The sequence below is a fragment of the Marmota marmota genome, unplaced genomic scaffold (assembly GCF_001458135.2).
Source record: "Marmota marmota marmota unplaced genomic scaffold, marMar, whole genome shotgun sequence".
NCBI lineage: Eukaryota > Metazoa > Chordata > Mammalia > Rodentia > Sciuridae > Marmota > Marmota marmota.
Genome location: NW_025999960.1, coordinates 6674357 through 6691571, shown reverse-complemented (window position 1 = coordinate 6691571; position 17215 = coordinate 6674357). Strand labels below are relative to the sequence as shown.

The 17215-nt window shown below is 32.6% G+C and overlaps 1 protein-coding gene across 1 annotated transcript in view; it reads left to right on the top strand.

The window, feature by feature from the left end:
• Window positions 1-9081, top strand: part of Abcd2 (ATP binding cassette subfamily D member 2) — a 57038-nt gene extending 47957 nt beyond the window's left edge. Inside the window, exon 8 of the mRNA XM_015493431.2 lies at window positions 3927-9081. Coding sequence (XP_015348917.1) covers window positions 3927-4146 — 220 coding nt within the window. The 3' untranslated portion in view covers window positions 4147-9081. The remainder of the gene's footprint in view (window positions 1-3926) is intronic.
• The last annotated feature ends 8134 nt before the right edge of the window (window positions 9082-17215 follow it).

Below are 17215 nucleotides of genomic sequence, written 5' to 3'. Positions count from 1 at the left end.
TTGAATCAAAGTATGAAATATGATATATCAAGAACTATGTAACGTTTTGAACAACCAACAATAAAAAATTAAAAAAAAAGAAAAATATCAAAGAAGACCTCACTAAATGAGAAAATACCAAAATTTTATAGGATCCTAATAAAAATTCCAATGTTGTAAATGTGTGTGAGGTGAACTTGATAAGCTACTACAAAAATATATGTAGAAATGTAAAGGGCTATGCCTAGCTAAGACTTTCTTAAAGAAAAATAAATATGTGGGAGAATTTGTTCCACTGAAGGTTAGCTCTTATTATAAAGGTGTAGTCTTTAATATATAAAACAACAGCATAAGAGTAGAAAAAAATAGCTCAACAGCATATATTAAAAATCTTAGAAACTAATTCATACACATATGGCATGCAATTTACTGCAAATATGGCATTACAGAACAGTGGGGGGTGAAATGCCTTTTTCCAAAAATGGTGTTGAAACAATTTAATATCTTTATGGATATAGATAGGAACAGAATGAAACTTATTCATTCCAAACACAAAAAGTCAACTTCAGGTAGATTATATAACTAAATATGAAATACAAAGCAATCAAATTGGGAAAATTTGATTGCTTTATAACCTTTATAACCTAAAGAAAAATAAATATGTGGGAGAATTTGTTCCACTGAATGTTAGCTCTTATTATAAAGGTATTTTTATAATAAGATGTATTTTGTATTTTCTTTGTATTTTCTTTAAACCTTAATATAGGGAAAGATTTCTCAAATAGGACACATAAACCACACAGAACCACAAAGAAAATATTGATAAATATGACTGTATTGGAGTTTTTGTCAAAGACCACCATTAACAGGATATAAAAAGCAAGCCACGAAGTGAGAGAAAGCATTTGCGACATACAGAGCCAAAAGAGGTGTATGTCTTGAATTTCAAAAAAAAGAAAAAAAAAGAAAAGAAAAGAAACAAATTTCTTTAAAAACAAACAAAAAAAGCCAGATTGTTATGGTTTGGATGTGAAGAGTCCCCCCAAAGCTTACATGTGAGACATTGCAAGAGGGTTCAGAGAGAAAATGATTGGGTTGTGGCAGCCTTAACCCAATCAGTGAATTAATCACCTGATGGGATTAATTGAGTCGTGATTGAAGGCAGGTAGGATGTGGCTGGAGGAGGTGTGGCATTGGGGGCATGCCTTTGGGGTACATATTTGTATCTGGCAAGTGGAGCATCTTTCTGCTTCCCAATCATCATATGAACTTCTTCCCTCTGCCACATTCTTCCTCCATATTGTTCTGCCTTACCTGGAGACCTGAGGAATAAAGCCAGCTGTCAATGGACTGAGACTTCTGAAACTTTGATCCCTCAAATAAACTTTTCCTCCTCTAAAAAAAAAAAAAGATTAAAATCAATACCAGTGTCTAAAAAAGTAAAACAATCATAAGCTTATTAAATTATTTGACTTCTATACTTTATCCTATTTGTGAAGGAAGCCTACAGATTATCTCCAAAGAGTCTCAGTTAAAATAGTGGTTTCTTTTTAATCACTTCAACTTTATGGCCTTGAAATATTATTTTAGCTCATAAAATAGAACATGCCTTTGAATCTCAGGGCAAGAAACAACTGAACTGTTTGTTCCTCCCATGTAGAAATCAAGTAATGTTGTAGGACCAGAGTGATGAGTTAAACCTTCATTATACTTTGAAGGTAGAACTTACTCAATATATGAATGACCACATTCTAAAATTACTCCTGGCTATAAATCTAAGGCTAGAAAAGTCCAAGGAAAGTTGAGAATGAAATAAACAATATGTACTTTTTTATTCCACATTTTTTATTGGTGCATTATACTTATACATGATGGTAGAATTTGTTGTTACATATAACAAAATGAACTTTCTGCCATTACTTTTTCTTTTATTTGATGTTATATACTATTCTTTTGTTTTTGTTTTTCCATTACTTTGGTTTTTACTTCCATATTTTAGTAGAAGATTTTTAAAAATTTTCTCCTTGATTTAGAAATACATTGTTTTCAATTAATTTTTGATATGATTCCATCCATTGAGAGGTCAAATTTTTGGAAAGCTCAAGAACCTAAAGCACATGGAAAAAGTTAATCTGTGTCATACATAATCAAATTGCTGAATTTAAACTTTCAGCTCAATGGTGACTTTTTTAGCTATACTTTAACCTTGTTAAATTTCCTTTTATAATTACAGCATGTTATAAACATCCAGTCAAAAGTCGTGGGGGCTAAGGATATAGCTCAGTGGTAGAACACTTAACTAGTATTCATGAGGCCCTCAATTCAATCCTCAGTACAGCAAAAAATTGGGGTCAGGAGCTTAGGTAGAGCACTTGCCTAACACATGTGAGGCACTGTGTTTGATCCTTAGCACCACATAAAAATAAATAAATAAATAAATGCATTGTGTCCATCTACAACTTAAAAAATATTTTAACAAATTGGGGGCAATAGAAGCTAGATGTGGCAGCATGCGCCTATCATCCCAGAGCTCGGCAGGAGGATCATGAGTTCAAAGCCATACAAAATAGGGCTGGGGATGTTGCTCAGTGGCCAAGTGCCTCTGAGTTCAATCACCAGTACACACACACACACACACACAAAAAAAATGGAGGCAGTAGAACTCAAAAGTCTATTACTTGAAGAAGAAATAAACTCTACAATTCTATACAATGAAATATAATTTAGCCATAAAAATGAATGAAGTAATGATACATGTTACAACTGGCTGCACCTTGAAATCATTTTGATAAGTGAAAGAAGCCAGTGACAAAGGCAATGTAGTGTATGATTCCATGTATATGAAATATTCAGTCGAGGGAAATCTGATAAAGACAGAAAGGAAATTAGTGCTTGGCAGAAATTAGGTGAGAGGGGGAATGGGGTTACTGCTAATGGTTATATGGTTTCTTTGAGGGTTGAAGAAAATGTTCTGGAAGTATACATAATGGTGATGGTTAGATGAGCTTGTGAATATACTAAAAATCAATGAATTTTACATAAAGGGTAAATTTATGACATGTAAATTACATCCTAATTTGGAATAAAGGAACTTATTGAAAAGGCCCATTAGTTATGGGAAATAAAAATAGATGAGACCTAACTAGGAAACAAGAAAAAAAAAACTACAAAGAAAGAAAAACTGAAAAAATGTGGGGCAGTAATGCAAGTTGACAAAATGTGGGTAGCTCAGTTATGGGAACTAGCTCTGCTAAATTTACTCTCTCCACACAATTCCCACAAATCCCAGAGACTAGTGACTTCAGACTCCCATTAGGAGAAGATACATTGTCTCTTATCTCATCAATAATAATCTCTGTACTGATGTGCAATTCCTAAATATGCAATTGAACCATGATAAAAGAGATTATATGAAGACATAGAAGTATTTTTAAAATATTTCTGTCAAAGATTTCATCTTTTAAAAAGTGTTTCTAAACTTCAATTATTGAGAAATTTTTAATTATGTAGAACTTCTACCAAAAGAAGGATTATTCATGAATTACTATTGTATTTTATTTTCCAAGAAGTTTGTCTCTGCATGATCTTTTTAATTTTTACTTTCTTTCCTCAGTTTCCTTTTCTTACTTCCATTCTAAGAATGCTTTATTATTTATTCAGGAGCCAAAAAGGTTGTGAAGGTAAATTAATACATGTAACAGCATAGTCTTTCTTTTAATTCACATAGAATATAAAGGAATGATAAAAGTCAGTAAAACTTCCTAGGTATTGGATTTTTGTATTTTAAAAAATTACAGTATATAACTTTTTGAGATATGCTTGAAAATCAAATGTAAAATAGGCACCTCTACTTAAAATTTACCTTTGCATATCAGAATTATAAACCAATAACTAAAATGGTTTTTCATATTTGTAGCTAATAATATTATTTCATTTTAATTATGCAGGAAATACCATACTCATTTATTACAATTTGATGGTGAAGGAGGTTGGCGCTTTGAACAATTGGATACTGCTATCCGTTTAACATTGAGTGAAGAAAAACAAAAGCTAGAATCTCAGCTAGCCGGAATTCCCAAAATGCAGCAGAGACTCAATGAACTATGTAAAATTTTGGGAGAAGACTCAGTGCTGAAAACAATCAAAAATGAAGATGAAATATCCTAATTTATTTTGACATGTTTTTAGTTAATTTTTTGGTAAAGGCTCAAGAGACACTCTATTATAGTGCATGCACTGTGTTAAGCTAAGCACAGAAAAAACAAAGCCAGCAAGAAATGTTTTATATTATTTTAGCATCAAGGAAGTATATAATCTAACTTTTCAGAGGAAAATAAACAAATGTATCATGTAAGATTAGTCATTATGACTTATACTAATTCCTAGTGGAAGCCTAATTCACCTGCAAAACAAGATTTTCTAGGTGAATTCTTGATGAATAGAATAATACCAGGTTTTTCTGTATGTCATATGTCTGAAGTTCTTAACATGGAAATATCTTGGAAATGAAGCAATTTAAGAGCACCATTTGGGTTGATACCGGGGACATAAAAATAGAGCATTGAGAACCATTTAAGTCCATTCATCAATGATATACTAGGTTTATTAGCTAGAATTAATTTACATCATTGCTAGAGGCCAACTAAACCTATATAAAAATAGCTGACAGTTTAATAATTTCAGTATGAAAAAAATTATTTTAATGGCAGTGGTTGAAAGAAAAAGGCATGGCTAAATAAGTATAAAATACCACAATTCAAAAATTTTAGGCTTTGAGCATCTCAATGCAAACATAAAAATTCTAATCAGAATCTTGCATATTTAAAAGAGAATTGCCAAGACAAAAAAGGCATATCCAAATGTTTGCCTCATTCTGTTACTTTACTTGGCAGAATAATCTATTACAATTCTGTCCAGAAATACTGTTTTTGTGTCCAAAGGAGGAGTCCAAAATTTTAGAAATGTGCTGTAATATAGAGATTATGAAAGTCACAATAATATTAGCAAATATTGGAATATAATACTTTATAGTTCACAATTCTCATTTATATAATTTCATTTTAATGTTTGTAGCAGTCTTTTGAGACATTATTTTTTCTATTTTCCTTTTAAGAAAATTGACACTCAGATTTACCTAATCATGTAATTTATTTACAAACAGATCCAGGAAACAAAAGAAGTTCTCCTGACTCTTCAATCCAGTGTGATTACTACCATTGTTCTTTAAAATTCACAGGGCTATAATATCAATAAAAATTAGGAGTGAGCTATAGATTGCAGGGAGTGGGACTTCAGGAAGGGAAGGGGGTGAAAGCAAAAAATACTAGAAATAAAATTTAGATGAGAAAAGAAAATATGTTTTGTAATGTTATTATTATTTGGTAATGGTTCATAAGAAATGAAAATTATCTGGAAAGGTCATTGGTCTATGGTTTAAAATGAGCCAAGGAAGGTAGCAAATTTTTCAGCAACTGTGCTCTTACTCAATATTGATATACCTCCAAGACTTCAGCAATTAGAATGGCAGTTAGTAGTGTTTAGGTACTTTAATATTATTGAATATAATGACAAATAATCTACATGGTTTAGTCATTTGAAATAGATTCTTATCTATTGTGTGCCTTGGAGTTGGAAGTACAAGAGCCAGAACTGATACTTTAATCACTTGCTCTCTATGCTACCATGTTAATGGGCCATTAAAAATTGGAATGATCAGTTGTTAGTGGCTTAGAATTTTATTTGCATATTTAGACACAGCCATCATGAATGCCAAGTCAGTGATTCTTAAGCTTTTATAGGAGATAGAATACCTGGAAGTCATAAATGATGAGATGATTGTTGTAGAACCTCATAGCACTTCCACATTTTTAGTTCTCCATGATAACTAGGACATTTTAAATTACAATAAATGTTCCCATCTTACATGAAATAATGCAACATAAACGTCAAAATCAGTATATTTGTACAAGTTTTTCTTTTAGTATCACTAACACTGATTTATTCATTTATCTATTACTAGTATCTTATTAGAAAAGTGAGGCAGGTATTCAAGAGTTTTTAGAAAAAGCATAGAACCAAACTTAATAAAAATTATTCCTTAGTCTTAAGAGCTATATTAGCAGTTATCAGTTTATACTGCTGTAAGGAGAAAACTTTGAGGCCAATGACATGTTAACTTTAAAAATACAAAAAAGAAAAGCTCTTATTTGAAACATGCATAAATTTTATGCCTTAACTTTCATAATTTAAAAATTAAACACTTCAGACCTAATATTGTGTATTTTGAAACTTTGTAAAGAATGCCAATACAAATATTATACCTGAAGTTAATCCTTACTTAATATATACTAACATACTGAAATAAAAAAGACTCATTTAGTATACAGAACTCAAGGATGTTTCAAATTCTTTATTAAAAACTCCATACATTATAGTTTAAATGTTGAAGTTCTAAGAGAAAGAGGTTTTCTGTGAGCTTTTTTGTGTGTGCCTATATATATTTTTTTAATTCTTCCTCAGGACCAATAACCTCTAATTTGGAGAGAAAAAAATATCTCATGAATTTGTATTTATATACCATTCAACTGCTTCCAAATGGTCCTATGGGTATACCATATGATTACTCTTCTTATAGCTACATTTTGTGAAAAACATGAAGAAGATTGAGAAACTCAATAGCATCTTTGAATATAACAAATAACAAATGAAGGAAGGGAAAAGAAATATTTCAATTTTCAAGCTATTTGCCCAAACTTTTGACTTATCTTTATTTTTATTAAAATAGGCACCTAATGAGCTTTATTACAAAATATACATTTTGGGGTTAACTTTTACTTGTGGAAAATAAGCTTCATCCTATCAAAATACCACATTATTTTTCTACAGCATATAGTGTTAAGCCCAGCATGAATCTAAAATAGTTTGTGCTCTTATAAACAGGATAATGTCTAAAAATCCCTTGAATAATCTTAAGGAGAATGATATATCTTGAAAATCAACCCAAGTTTTCATTGTTTACAGTGGAAATGGTTTCCCCTTGATAGTAATTTGATTTTTGTTTCAAATATAGTTCTGTCAGTAAAAGCATAAATGAACACGTGAGTTTTTGAAACATTGGTTCCAAGTATAATTTCATATTTTGGCAATATGCTTAGCTTATTACAATATTTGGAATGATTTTTTGATTCTGTAAGCCTAAAAAAATCTGTTACACATTGGAATCCAAATCCAGAGAATGTAGCATACTTCTGAGATGTGCATAAAGTGATAAGTAGTTAAATTATTTAGTAAAAGAGATGCTTTAAAATAATTCTGAGAAAAAAAAATGATTCTCATTCGAAAGTATAAATTACTTTCAAATTTATCCGTGCTATTTATAGTTCTGGTGATAGACATCTGAATATGCTGAATATGTTTTGAAGTTGTAAATCTAATATTTACCACATGAAAGCTTTCTGGTGGATATATCAAATATTTTTATTAAAAAGAAATCCCTTCTTCATTGTTGGTAGCTTTCCTCATTACAAAATACAGAGGGGATTTATAGTTTTTATTGTGAAATTTTCAAAACGACTTGGCCACTTATCAGCTAAAGTTGTGTTAATGAAAGTGAATGAGAAAAAAATGTCCTAATGGTAAAAATCACTATGTAGCTAATCAAGAATATGGCTATATGTGAATGCATGGTAATAAAGTCTCCATCCAATGTGTAGTTACTTAAGCTTACCATTTCTTAAGAATTCCCTAATTATCATGACAAAGCCTTGATTCATCAAAGGCTTTACAAATTATTCCAGTGATATAAAATGCCCTATTTCTGCTTTCACTGACTGCTATGATAATGTCTAAATACACATCAGGTACAAGATCATATGGTGCAAAACCTTGTGTAGTATTATGCAGAAGAGCCACCAAATAGTTGATTAAATATTAATTTACTGTATTCATTCAAAACATTTATGATGTTCTGACTTATGAATAAACAAAATGTGGTACTTGTAACGAGTACAGTCCACTGAAAATTAAAAAATGAGAACCCTCAGAAAAACTCAATAGCTACAATTTTTATTTACCAAGTAGGCACAAAGCATTGCATATACACTAAGTAAATCTTTGCAAAATTTTAATGAAAGAGAAAAGTGAGGCCAGAACGGTTAAATAATTTATCCAACTTCACATAACATCCAAGTTACAGAGTGAAATTTGAACCTAACAACATTTGATTACAAAGTCTATGTAACTTCACAGCGCCCCTTCTTAATTATTCTAGGCCATTATTCATTATTGTTATTTTTAACTGAAATTGTAAGTATAATTTTAACTGACTCAAGGTGTCTGGTTAGCAAACCAATGCATGTTTTTATCTTAAAAGGAAATTTACGTAGCACAACTTACAATTGTTTTATTACAAATTATGAATGTTATCCTATGGAGCACGGAGGACATAAGACAACTTTTCAAATGTTTTGAGAAAGAAATGTCTGAACTGATTATAATTAATTCACTCAGTTACACACACATTCCAGTTACTATACTTGGGATTCAGAGATGAGCAAGGCATACCTGGTCTTAGAACTTGTGAAACATGTTACTAGATCTGGATTAAATATTGTAAGCCTGTTGGATGTTGTAGTTCCACATAAATGTCATATTTGTTTTGTGATATGTTTTTAGTTCTTGTATGTCATGCCTAAGACCATTCTGTTGAAACCTTTAAGCAATAAACATTCTGACTGCAGGATTTCCTTGATTATACACTGTGAGCTTCGTAACCCTCATGCCCTCCAACTTGGTCTAAATTATAGGACCCAATAAAACCAGTTTGTAGGACTGTGTTATCCTTCCACCAGTATGTGCGTGGTCCCATGCATTTAAATGCTGTCTTGAAACTTGAGAAATACCATCTTCTCAAGTTCAAACCATGTAAAATGAAACAACTTTGTACTTTCAAAAATATGTGTCTTATGTTAACACAAAATGCAGATGACCATAGTAAGAAAGTTCTAATAAAACTAATAAAAAACTTTCAAAGTTAAGCATATTTTAAAGTTACATTGTCTATTTCACTACATGTGACCCAAAATAAATTAAGTATTCACCTTGTATGTTTTATGTGATTAATACTTAAAAAATAGATTGTGTGGCAATGAATATTGTTAAATACTAAATAATATTGACTTTGCATTATTGTTTAATTATAGTTAGTGTAATCCATATAAAATAGGGAAGAAACATACAGCACATATATTTCATCCTTATATATCACATGTATTAATCTTGATAATTAAAGTGTATCAGATGTAGACATTATACCAATATAGACAACTAAAGAACTGTCTTAAAGTTTGCATAGGGAAGGGTCAAAAAAGTCCTCTAATCAGGTGACTTCTTATGGGCAAGCTGATATAATGGAAACTTTTCAACATGCAGATGCTGATAATTCCAGAGTGACAGGACTTTAAAGTCCCTTTGTTTAGGTTAGCTTGTTGCCTGATATGGGACAAGTTTCCAAGAGTCATGTCTAGATAGATAAGGTTAACATAGAGTCAAGCACATACATGTAACTTTCTGCAAACTGACATACCACACGGGCATGCCTGTGCTCACACATGTATGATCCCTTGCAAGTTTAATACAAAGCAACAAAGATATTGAGGACTTAAATAACTGAAGAATTCTTTATTGTGGTAAAACACACATGCACATACATGACAAGATTCTCATCTTTAGCAATTTTTAGCATACAATTCAGTATTGTTAAATATATTCACAGTGTTGTAAAACAGATTTCTAAAATCTTTTTTCTTGCAAATCTAAATTTATATATCCATTAAACAATTCCCCTTTATCCCTCTTCCCCCCCTGGTAATTACCATTCTATTTTCTGTTTCTACAAACTTTACTTTAGATAACTCATATGAATTAGATCATGCAGTATTTATCTTTTCTAGACTCGTCCAAGGTTCATAATTGTTGTAGTGTGACAGGATTCTCTCCCTTTTTAAGGATAAAAAATATCATATATACAGGCCATATTTGCTTTGGGGATGCTTCTACTTACTAGCTATCATGAAATCATGAATAGCGCTACAGGAATGAACACAAGTGTACAATTATCTTTGTACTCTGCTTTTACTTCTTTTGGAAATATACCCCACAGCAAATCACTGAATTTTAAATTTTTAATTTTTTTTTTGTGTGTGTGTGTGGAAAGTCCATTTTTTTCAGAGTGGTGGCACCATTTTGTAATTTCACCAGAAGTGCACAAAACTTACAATTTGTCCACATTCTTGCCCATACTCATTATTTTCTACTTTTTGACAGTAGCCATCCTAATGTGGTTTTGATTTCCATTTCTCTCATAATTAACAATGTTGAACATCTTTTCATATACTTTTGCCCATTTGTATATCATCTTCAGAGAAATGTCTTTTTAAGTCTTTGCCTAATTTTTTTTAAAGAGAGAGAGAGAGAGAGAGAGAGAGAGAGAGAGAGAGAGAGTTTTTTAAATATTTATTTTTCTTTAGTTTTTTCGGCGGACACAACATCTTTGTTTTTGTATGTGGTGCTGAGGATCGAACCCGAGCCGCACGCATGCCAGACGAGTACGCTACTGCTTGAGCCACATCCCCAGCCCCTTTTGCCTAATTTTTTTAATATAAAATTAACACTTGTTTCATGGTATTCAGGGCCCACCATGATCTGCCTCCATCTGTTTCCTCTGCTTTCAAATAGCTTTCTCCCTTAACCTCTCTTCCATTCTTTGGCTCATCTCCTCCCCTGGACATGGTAGGCGTTACCTCTTCTATTTCTCCTTATTCATTATTTTTTTAAATTAATTTTATGTTCTCAGCCAAGAAGATTCTTCCCTACCATCTTCATCTGTCAAAAGCCTATATTGCTTTAAGTACATTTAAAATTCATTCTAGTTATATATTACTTTTTTCTTTTTTTATGCTTGCAGAGTACTTTATTTAAAATCCTATTATTACATTTATCACATGCTACCTTTTTATTATTTGTGTAGTATATACATTCCTACTCATTTAACCAATCACTTGTCACATAATCTTAGACTATTCAATAGTCTCCCAACTGGTACCCTCTCCAACATATTACCCAGTTTTACTTTTTTATAAGACTTATTATTTCCATTTGTTATGTTCACTTACTTGTTAATTGATTTTTCTCTTCCCATCAGGTTTGCCATCCTTACACTATAAACTCTGTGGGCTAGGAATCTTGCTTACCTTATTTACTGTAGTATTCATGGCACCTTAAACAATACATGGCAGGTGGAGGATACTTAAGAAAAGTATTTGCTCAATAGGGACATAAATGAATAAGTGAACAAATGAATTAAACAGAGCAAACAAACACAAATATATGATTAAAGAATGAAAATGAATTTGTAAGAATGAATAAAATCACTGAAAGAAGATGTAAAAAAGAGTATGCTTTTTTCCTTTACATCCTTGCTCCTTCACCCCACACTGCCTTTTTTTTCTTTTTCTCTGTCAAAGAGAAAAATTGAACATCTTAAGAATTTCATACTATTTGCTTCATCCATTTTCTTTCTCCTCTCCGAATTAAATTAAAAATTAATCCACTGGCTATAATCTCAACAGGATGCTGATTATAGAAGTTCCATGAATATTTCTTCTAATTCCCTGATTCAATAGAAATTAGATGTTACATTAACTGTGTAAGCAGATCACTTAGCTCCATTCTTTCTTTTTCTCTTTAATCATCAAAAGACTAGCCTTCCTCATTCTGCTTCATTAGATATTTCTCAGTATCCCTCAGGTCAGGTGAATTCGTAGTTTCTATACTGACATTAGTATCATTCCCAGTGATCATAAGGAGGTGTTTCCACAAGTTAAGAGTCTTGAATAGACTTCTACTTCATTAATGTTTATATAAAGTTCAACACCAACAGAACAATCCTAATGCCCACTAAATCCTGATTAAAAAAAAACATTCAAAGCAGAAAGCAAATTTCTGGAGCCCATTAGAAATGCAGCACCTCTGTCTCCACACCACATGCCTCAGGTATAGGTTTGTGCAGTGATTAGGAACACAGGTTCTGGAGAAATACTGCTCCAAAGAGTCCTGCCTCTGCCACCTACCTGCTGAGCATATTACTTAACCTCTCTGTGCCTCAGGTTTCTCATTTTTTAGATGGAGATAATAACAGTACGTACCTCATAGCCTGTTGTGAGGACTAAATATATTAGTACTTATGAGGTTCTGAGGAGAGAGCTTGACATAGGATTATAGTTACTATTAGTTAGGCACATACTGGGATGCATTATGTAAATATGGGATGCATCAGATAAATAAAAATATGATCAGCATCCCTCAGGAAATGACCATTTTGATTGAGTCATAGAATAGGGAAGGATAATTTGGGCGAAGGGGTTGTCCTTTTGAGTTAAAAGACTCCAGTTGTAAGTTGCTACGAAACATGAAACTTTACTCTTATCATGATTCATTTTATATTTTGTCTTTTCCCACAGAAGACTGCATCTTTTCCTACCTAAATCAGTTGCTCCTACGAATTATCCTTGGCATCACCTCCTTCCTCTTATTCCATACATAACTCACCAAAAAACCTGGTCATTTTGCCTCCTGAATAATAGCTTTCAAATAAGTCCACTTCATTTTATATTTATCATCATTAGAAAAGTTCAAGGGACAATGGTTTCCTTTGGCCTAGACTACTACCATTGCTCCTTAACTGATCTTACTGTATCCATTAAATAATTCCACTGATCTAGTCTTACAACTTAAAAAAATTTAAATGTGACATTGGACATATATTGAAAACTGAACAAGACATAAACATTAACTCTGTACATTAACACAAATTAGAACCATGTCAGCACTGCAGAAGCCCACCTTATGCTATCTCCAATCATTAGCCCTTCTCTTCACTCCTTCTTGTATTACCACTATCCTGACTTCAAATACCACATCAGTTTTATGTGCTTTTTAACTTCATACCCATAGCATCATGCTGTATCTGTGTTTGAATTCTTTATTTGCATGAAGTTCATACAGGTTGTAGTGTATAGTTGTAATTCATTCATTTCGTCTATTATATAGTAATCCATTGCATACTTACACTACAAACTATTTACCCCTCTCTTGATGGACATCTGGTCTGTTTCTAGTTTAGGATTATTAAGAACTGTGAACTACTATGAACATATCTGTTCATGTCACATGCTGCGCATGGACACTCATTTATCTTGGGCCCATCCATGTTAGTTGCAGTAACCACAGTGACCTTTTCCCAATGCAAATCTAATCTTGTGATTCTTCAGCGACTTTCAATAACTCATAAGAAAGACTAAAATCCTTAATTTGACCAACAGTGCTTTGCATAATATGTAGTCCCTCCTTCAAGCCTAATCTCCAATCCTACCATCTCTGCTTTCAGGTCCTTCTTTCCTTTCCTGGAGTAGAAGATGCTCCCCCCCATCATAAGATCTATTATTGTTGTCCCATCTGCCCAGATGATTGCCCTTCTGCCTCCTTCCCTAGCTTACTCATTCTTTTTTTTTTTTTCAGATTTCAGTTCTGTCTTCAATCCCACAGGCAATTTTCTCTCTCTTTTCCAGTTTATTTTTCATAACACAACCTACTTCTTCTTATCATTTGTAACAGTGGTTAATTTTATTTCTCTTTGATTAACATCTAGTCACCATCTCCCATGCTCCTTTCATACTAGATCATCATTTTCATAAGGACAAGGACTATTGAGTTTGCTTTTGTTTGTTTAATTGGTTTTAGATTTTACCTTAGTCTTCTGCCTAGCCCAAAATAAGAACTTAATAAATATTGCTCAAAGAATAAACGAATGAGTGAAATTCCCACTCTATAGTTTGTACAGGGGCTGTAAAAATTAAGATGGTGCTGAGGATACAGCTCAGTTGTAGAGCATTTGCTTAGTATGTACATGGCCCTGAGTTTGATCTCCAGCATGGTGAAGAAGGAGGAGGAGGAGCAGAGGAAGAAGGTGGAGAAGGTTAAATATCAGAGAATTGGTTTAGTCAATTATTTTTCCGAAAGAATTATTAAAAACAGCAAAACTTTCCATTTTTCTCAAGAATCTTTCAGGCTACTTTTTAGCTTCAATTAAAGTCTGAACTTGGTTCATTCCATGTATATAAAAATGTTAGCTTAATTTTACCAGATCTAAATTATATTCTATGGACAGACTTACATATGTCTTTTCTTAAAATGAAGCTTAAACATGAGAATAGATTTGTGTCTTTCTATATTGGTGAGATGTTGATGGTGGCACCTATCCAGAGTAGCTCTTAGGCACAGAGAATGTTCACTAACACAAGCACATAGTGATGGAGCTATCTGGAGTCTGGTTTGTTCTTCAAAATATCAGCAATGTGGGCCAGGGTTGTGGCTCAGTGGTAGAGTGCTTCCCAAGCATGAATGAGGCACTGATTCCATCCTGGCACCACATATAATAACAATAATAATAAATAAAGGTATTGTGTCCCATCTACAACTAAAAAAATCAGCAATGTTGGTAAAATGAGAGAAGAGTAAAATGAACAAAGAGAAAATAGAAAACATCTTTTCAGGCATAAAGACACTATCTTTAGAAAGTAGCTGAATAAACATTTAGTGTATTTTCTGGAATGGTTATTTTACAGAAAATTTTTTCATTTATTTATTTGTTTTAATCTATATTCTTAATAGTATAGGAAATTTACTGTTTCATCATTTTATTTATTTGGGGTAAGTATAAACAATTCTTTGTATAGTTTGTATAGACCTTAAAATAAGTGGGTATTCAAAGTTAAGATATCACTTTAGTGCTTGAAGAAGCTCTAAAATCTAAGTTCAAATTACAAGTTGTTAAAACAAAAAATTGAAATCTACCTATGGTATTTCAAGTTTAGAGATTATACACATTTTTAATGGAATATGGGAATTTCTATTAGATTTAAATCATTTGTAGTAAATTAAATAAAATAATCAGTAAACTAGTAAATAAACTAGAGTCATTTGCCTTCACATGTCTTTTTTTAAAATGGTTAATCTGAGATCTGTCAAAAGAAAATTAAATTTGTTTTTTAACTATAAATTTGTACAAGGGAGTTAGTGATTTGAAAAAGATAACAATTACCAGCTTGTATTTCTTTAAATATCTAGATATCTAATTCTCCCAACTTTTTTTATTCTTTTTTGTACTGGAGATTGAACCCAGGGGTGCTTAACCACTGAGCCTCATCCCAGCCCTTTTTATTTTGAAACAGTTTCTTGCTAAGTTGCTTAGGCCTTTACTAATTTGTTGAGGCTGCTCCCGAAACTGTGATGCTTCTGCCTCAGCCTCCCCAGTCACAGGGATTACAGGCATGTTTATCAGGGGGATCATTTATAAATGCACACTCCAATTTATTACATTTAGGGAGAAGACTGAGAGTCCAGTTTCTGTCATGTATCCAGATCATGCTGATTGGGATGGCCAAGGACCATATTTTTTTTAATTTATATATAGCAGCGGAATGCATTACAATTCTTATTACATATATAGAGCACAATTTTTCATATCTCTAGTTGTATACATAGTATATTCACACTAATTCGTGTCTTCATACCTATACTTTGGATAATAATGATCATCACATTCCACTATCATTAATTACCCCGTGCCCTCTCCCTTCCCCTCCCACCCCTCTGCCCTATCTAGAGTTCGTCTATTCCTCCCATGCTTGCGCTCCCTATCCCACTATAAATCAGCCTCCTTATATCAAAGAAAACATTTGGAATTCGTTTTTTTGGGATTGGCTAACTTCACTTAGCATTATCTTCTCTAACTCCATCCATTTACCTGCACATGCCATGATTTTATTCTCTTTTATTGCTGAGTAATATTCCATTGTGTATATATGCCACATTTTTTTAATCCATTCATCTACTGAAGGGCATCTAGGTTGGTTCCACAGTTTAGCTATTGTAAATTGTGCTGCTATAAACATTGATGTGGCTGTGTCCCAGTAGTATGCTATTTTTAAGTCCTTTGGGTATAGACCGAGGAGAAAGATAGCTGGGTCAAATGTGGTTTCATTCCCAATTTTCCAAGAAATTCATACTGCTTTCCATATTGCCTGCACCAATTTGCAGTCCCATCAGCAATGTATGAGTGTACCTTTTTCCCCCACATCCTTGCCAACACTTATTGTTGTTTGTATGCATAATAGCTGCCATTCTGACTGAAGTGAGATGAAATCTTAGACTGGTTTTGATTTGCATTTCTCTGAACATTTTTTCATGTGTTTGTCGATTGAGTGTACATCATCTGAGAAGCGTCTCTTCAGTTCCTTGGCCCATTTATTGAATGGGTTATTTGTTTTTTTGGTGTTTAGCTTTTTGAGTTCTTTATATACCCTAGTGATTTGTGCTCTATCTGATATGTGAGGGTAAAGATTTGCTTCCAAAATGTAGGTTCTCTATTCATCTCAGATTGTTTCTTTTGCTGAGAAAAACTTTTTAGTTTGAGTCCATCCTATTTATTGATTCTTGATTTTAATTCTTGCACCAAATGAGTCTTATGAAGGAAGTTGGAGCCTAATGCCACATGATGGAGATTAGGGCCTCCATTTTCTTCTGTTAGATGCAGGGTCTCTAGTTTTATTCCTAAGTCCTTAATTCATTTTGAGTTGAGTTTTGTGCATGATAAGAGATAGGGGTTTAATTTTCATTTTGTTGCATATGGATTTCCAATTTTCCCAGCGCCATTTGCTGAAGAGGGTATCCTTTCTCCAATGCATGTTCTTGGCACCTTTTTCTAATATAAGATAATTGTAGTTTTGTGTGTTAGTCTTTGTGTCCTCTATTTAGTACCATTGGTCTACCAGTATGTTTTGGTGCCAATACCATGTTGTTTTTGTTACTATTGCTCTGTAGTATAGTTTAAGGTCTGGTATAGTGATGCCACCTGCTTCACTCTTCCTGCTAAGGATTACTTTAGCTATTCTGGGTCTCTTATTTTTCCAGATGAATTTCATGATTGCCTTTTCTATTTCTATGAGGAATTTCATTGGAATTGCATTAAATCTGTCGTGCTTTTGGAAGTATGGTAATTTTCATAATATTAATTCTGCCCATCCAAGAGCAAGGTAGATATTTCTATCTTCTAAGGTCTTCTTTGATTTCTTTCTTTAGGGTTCTGTAATTTTAATTATATAGATCTTTCACTTCTTTC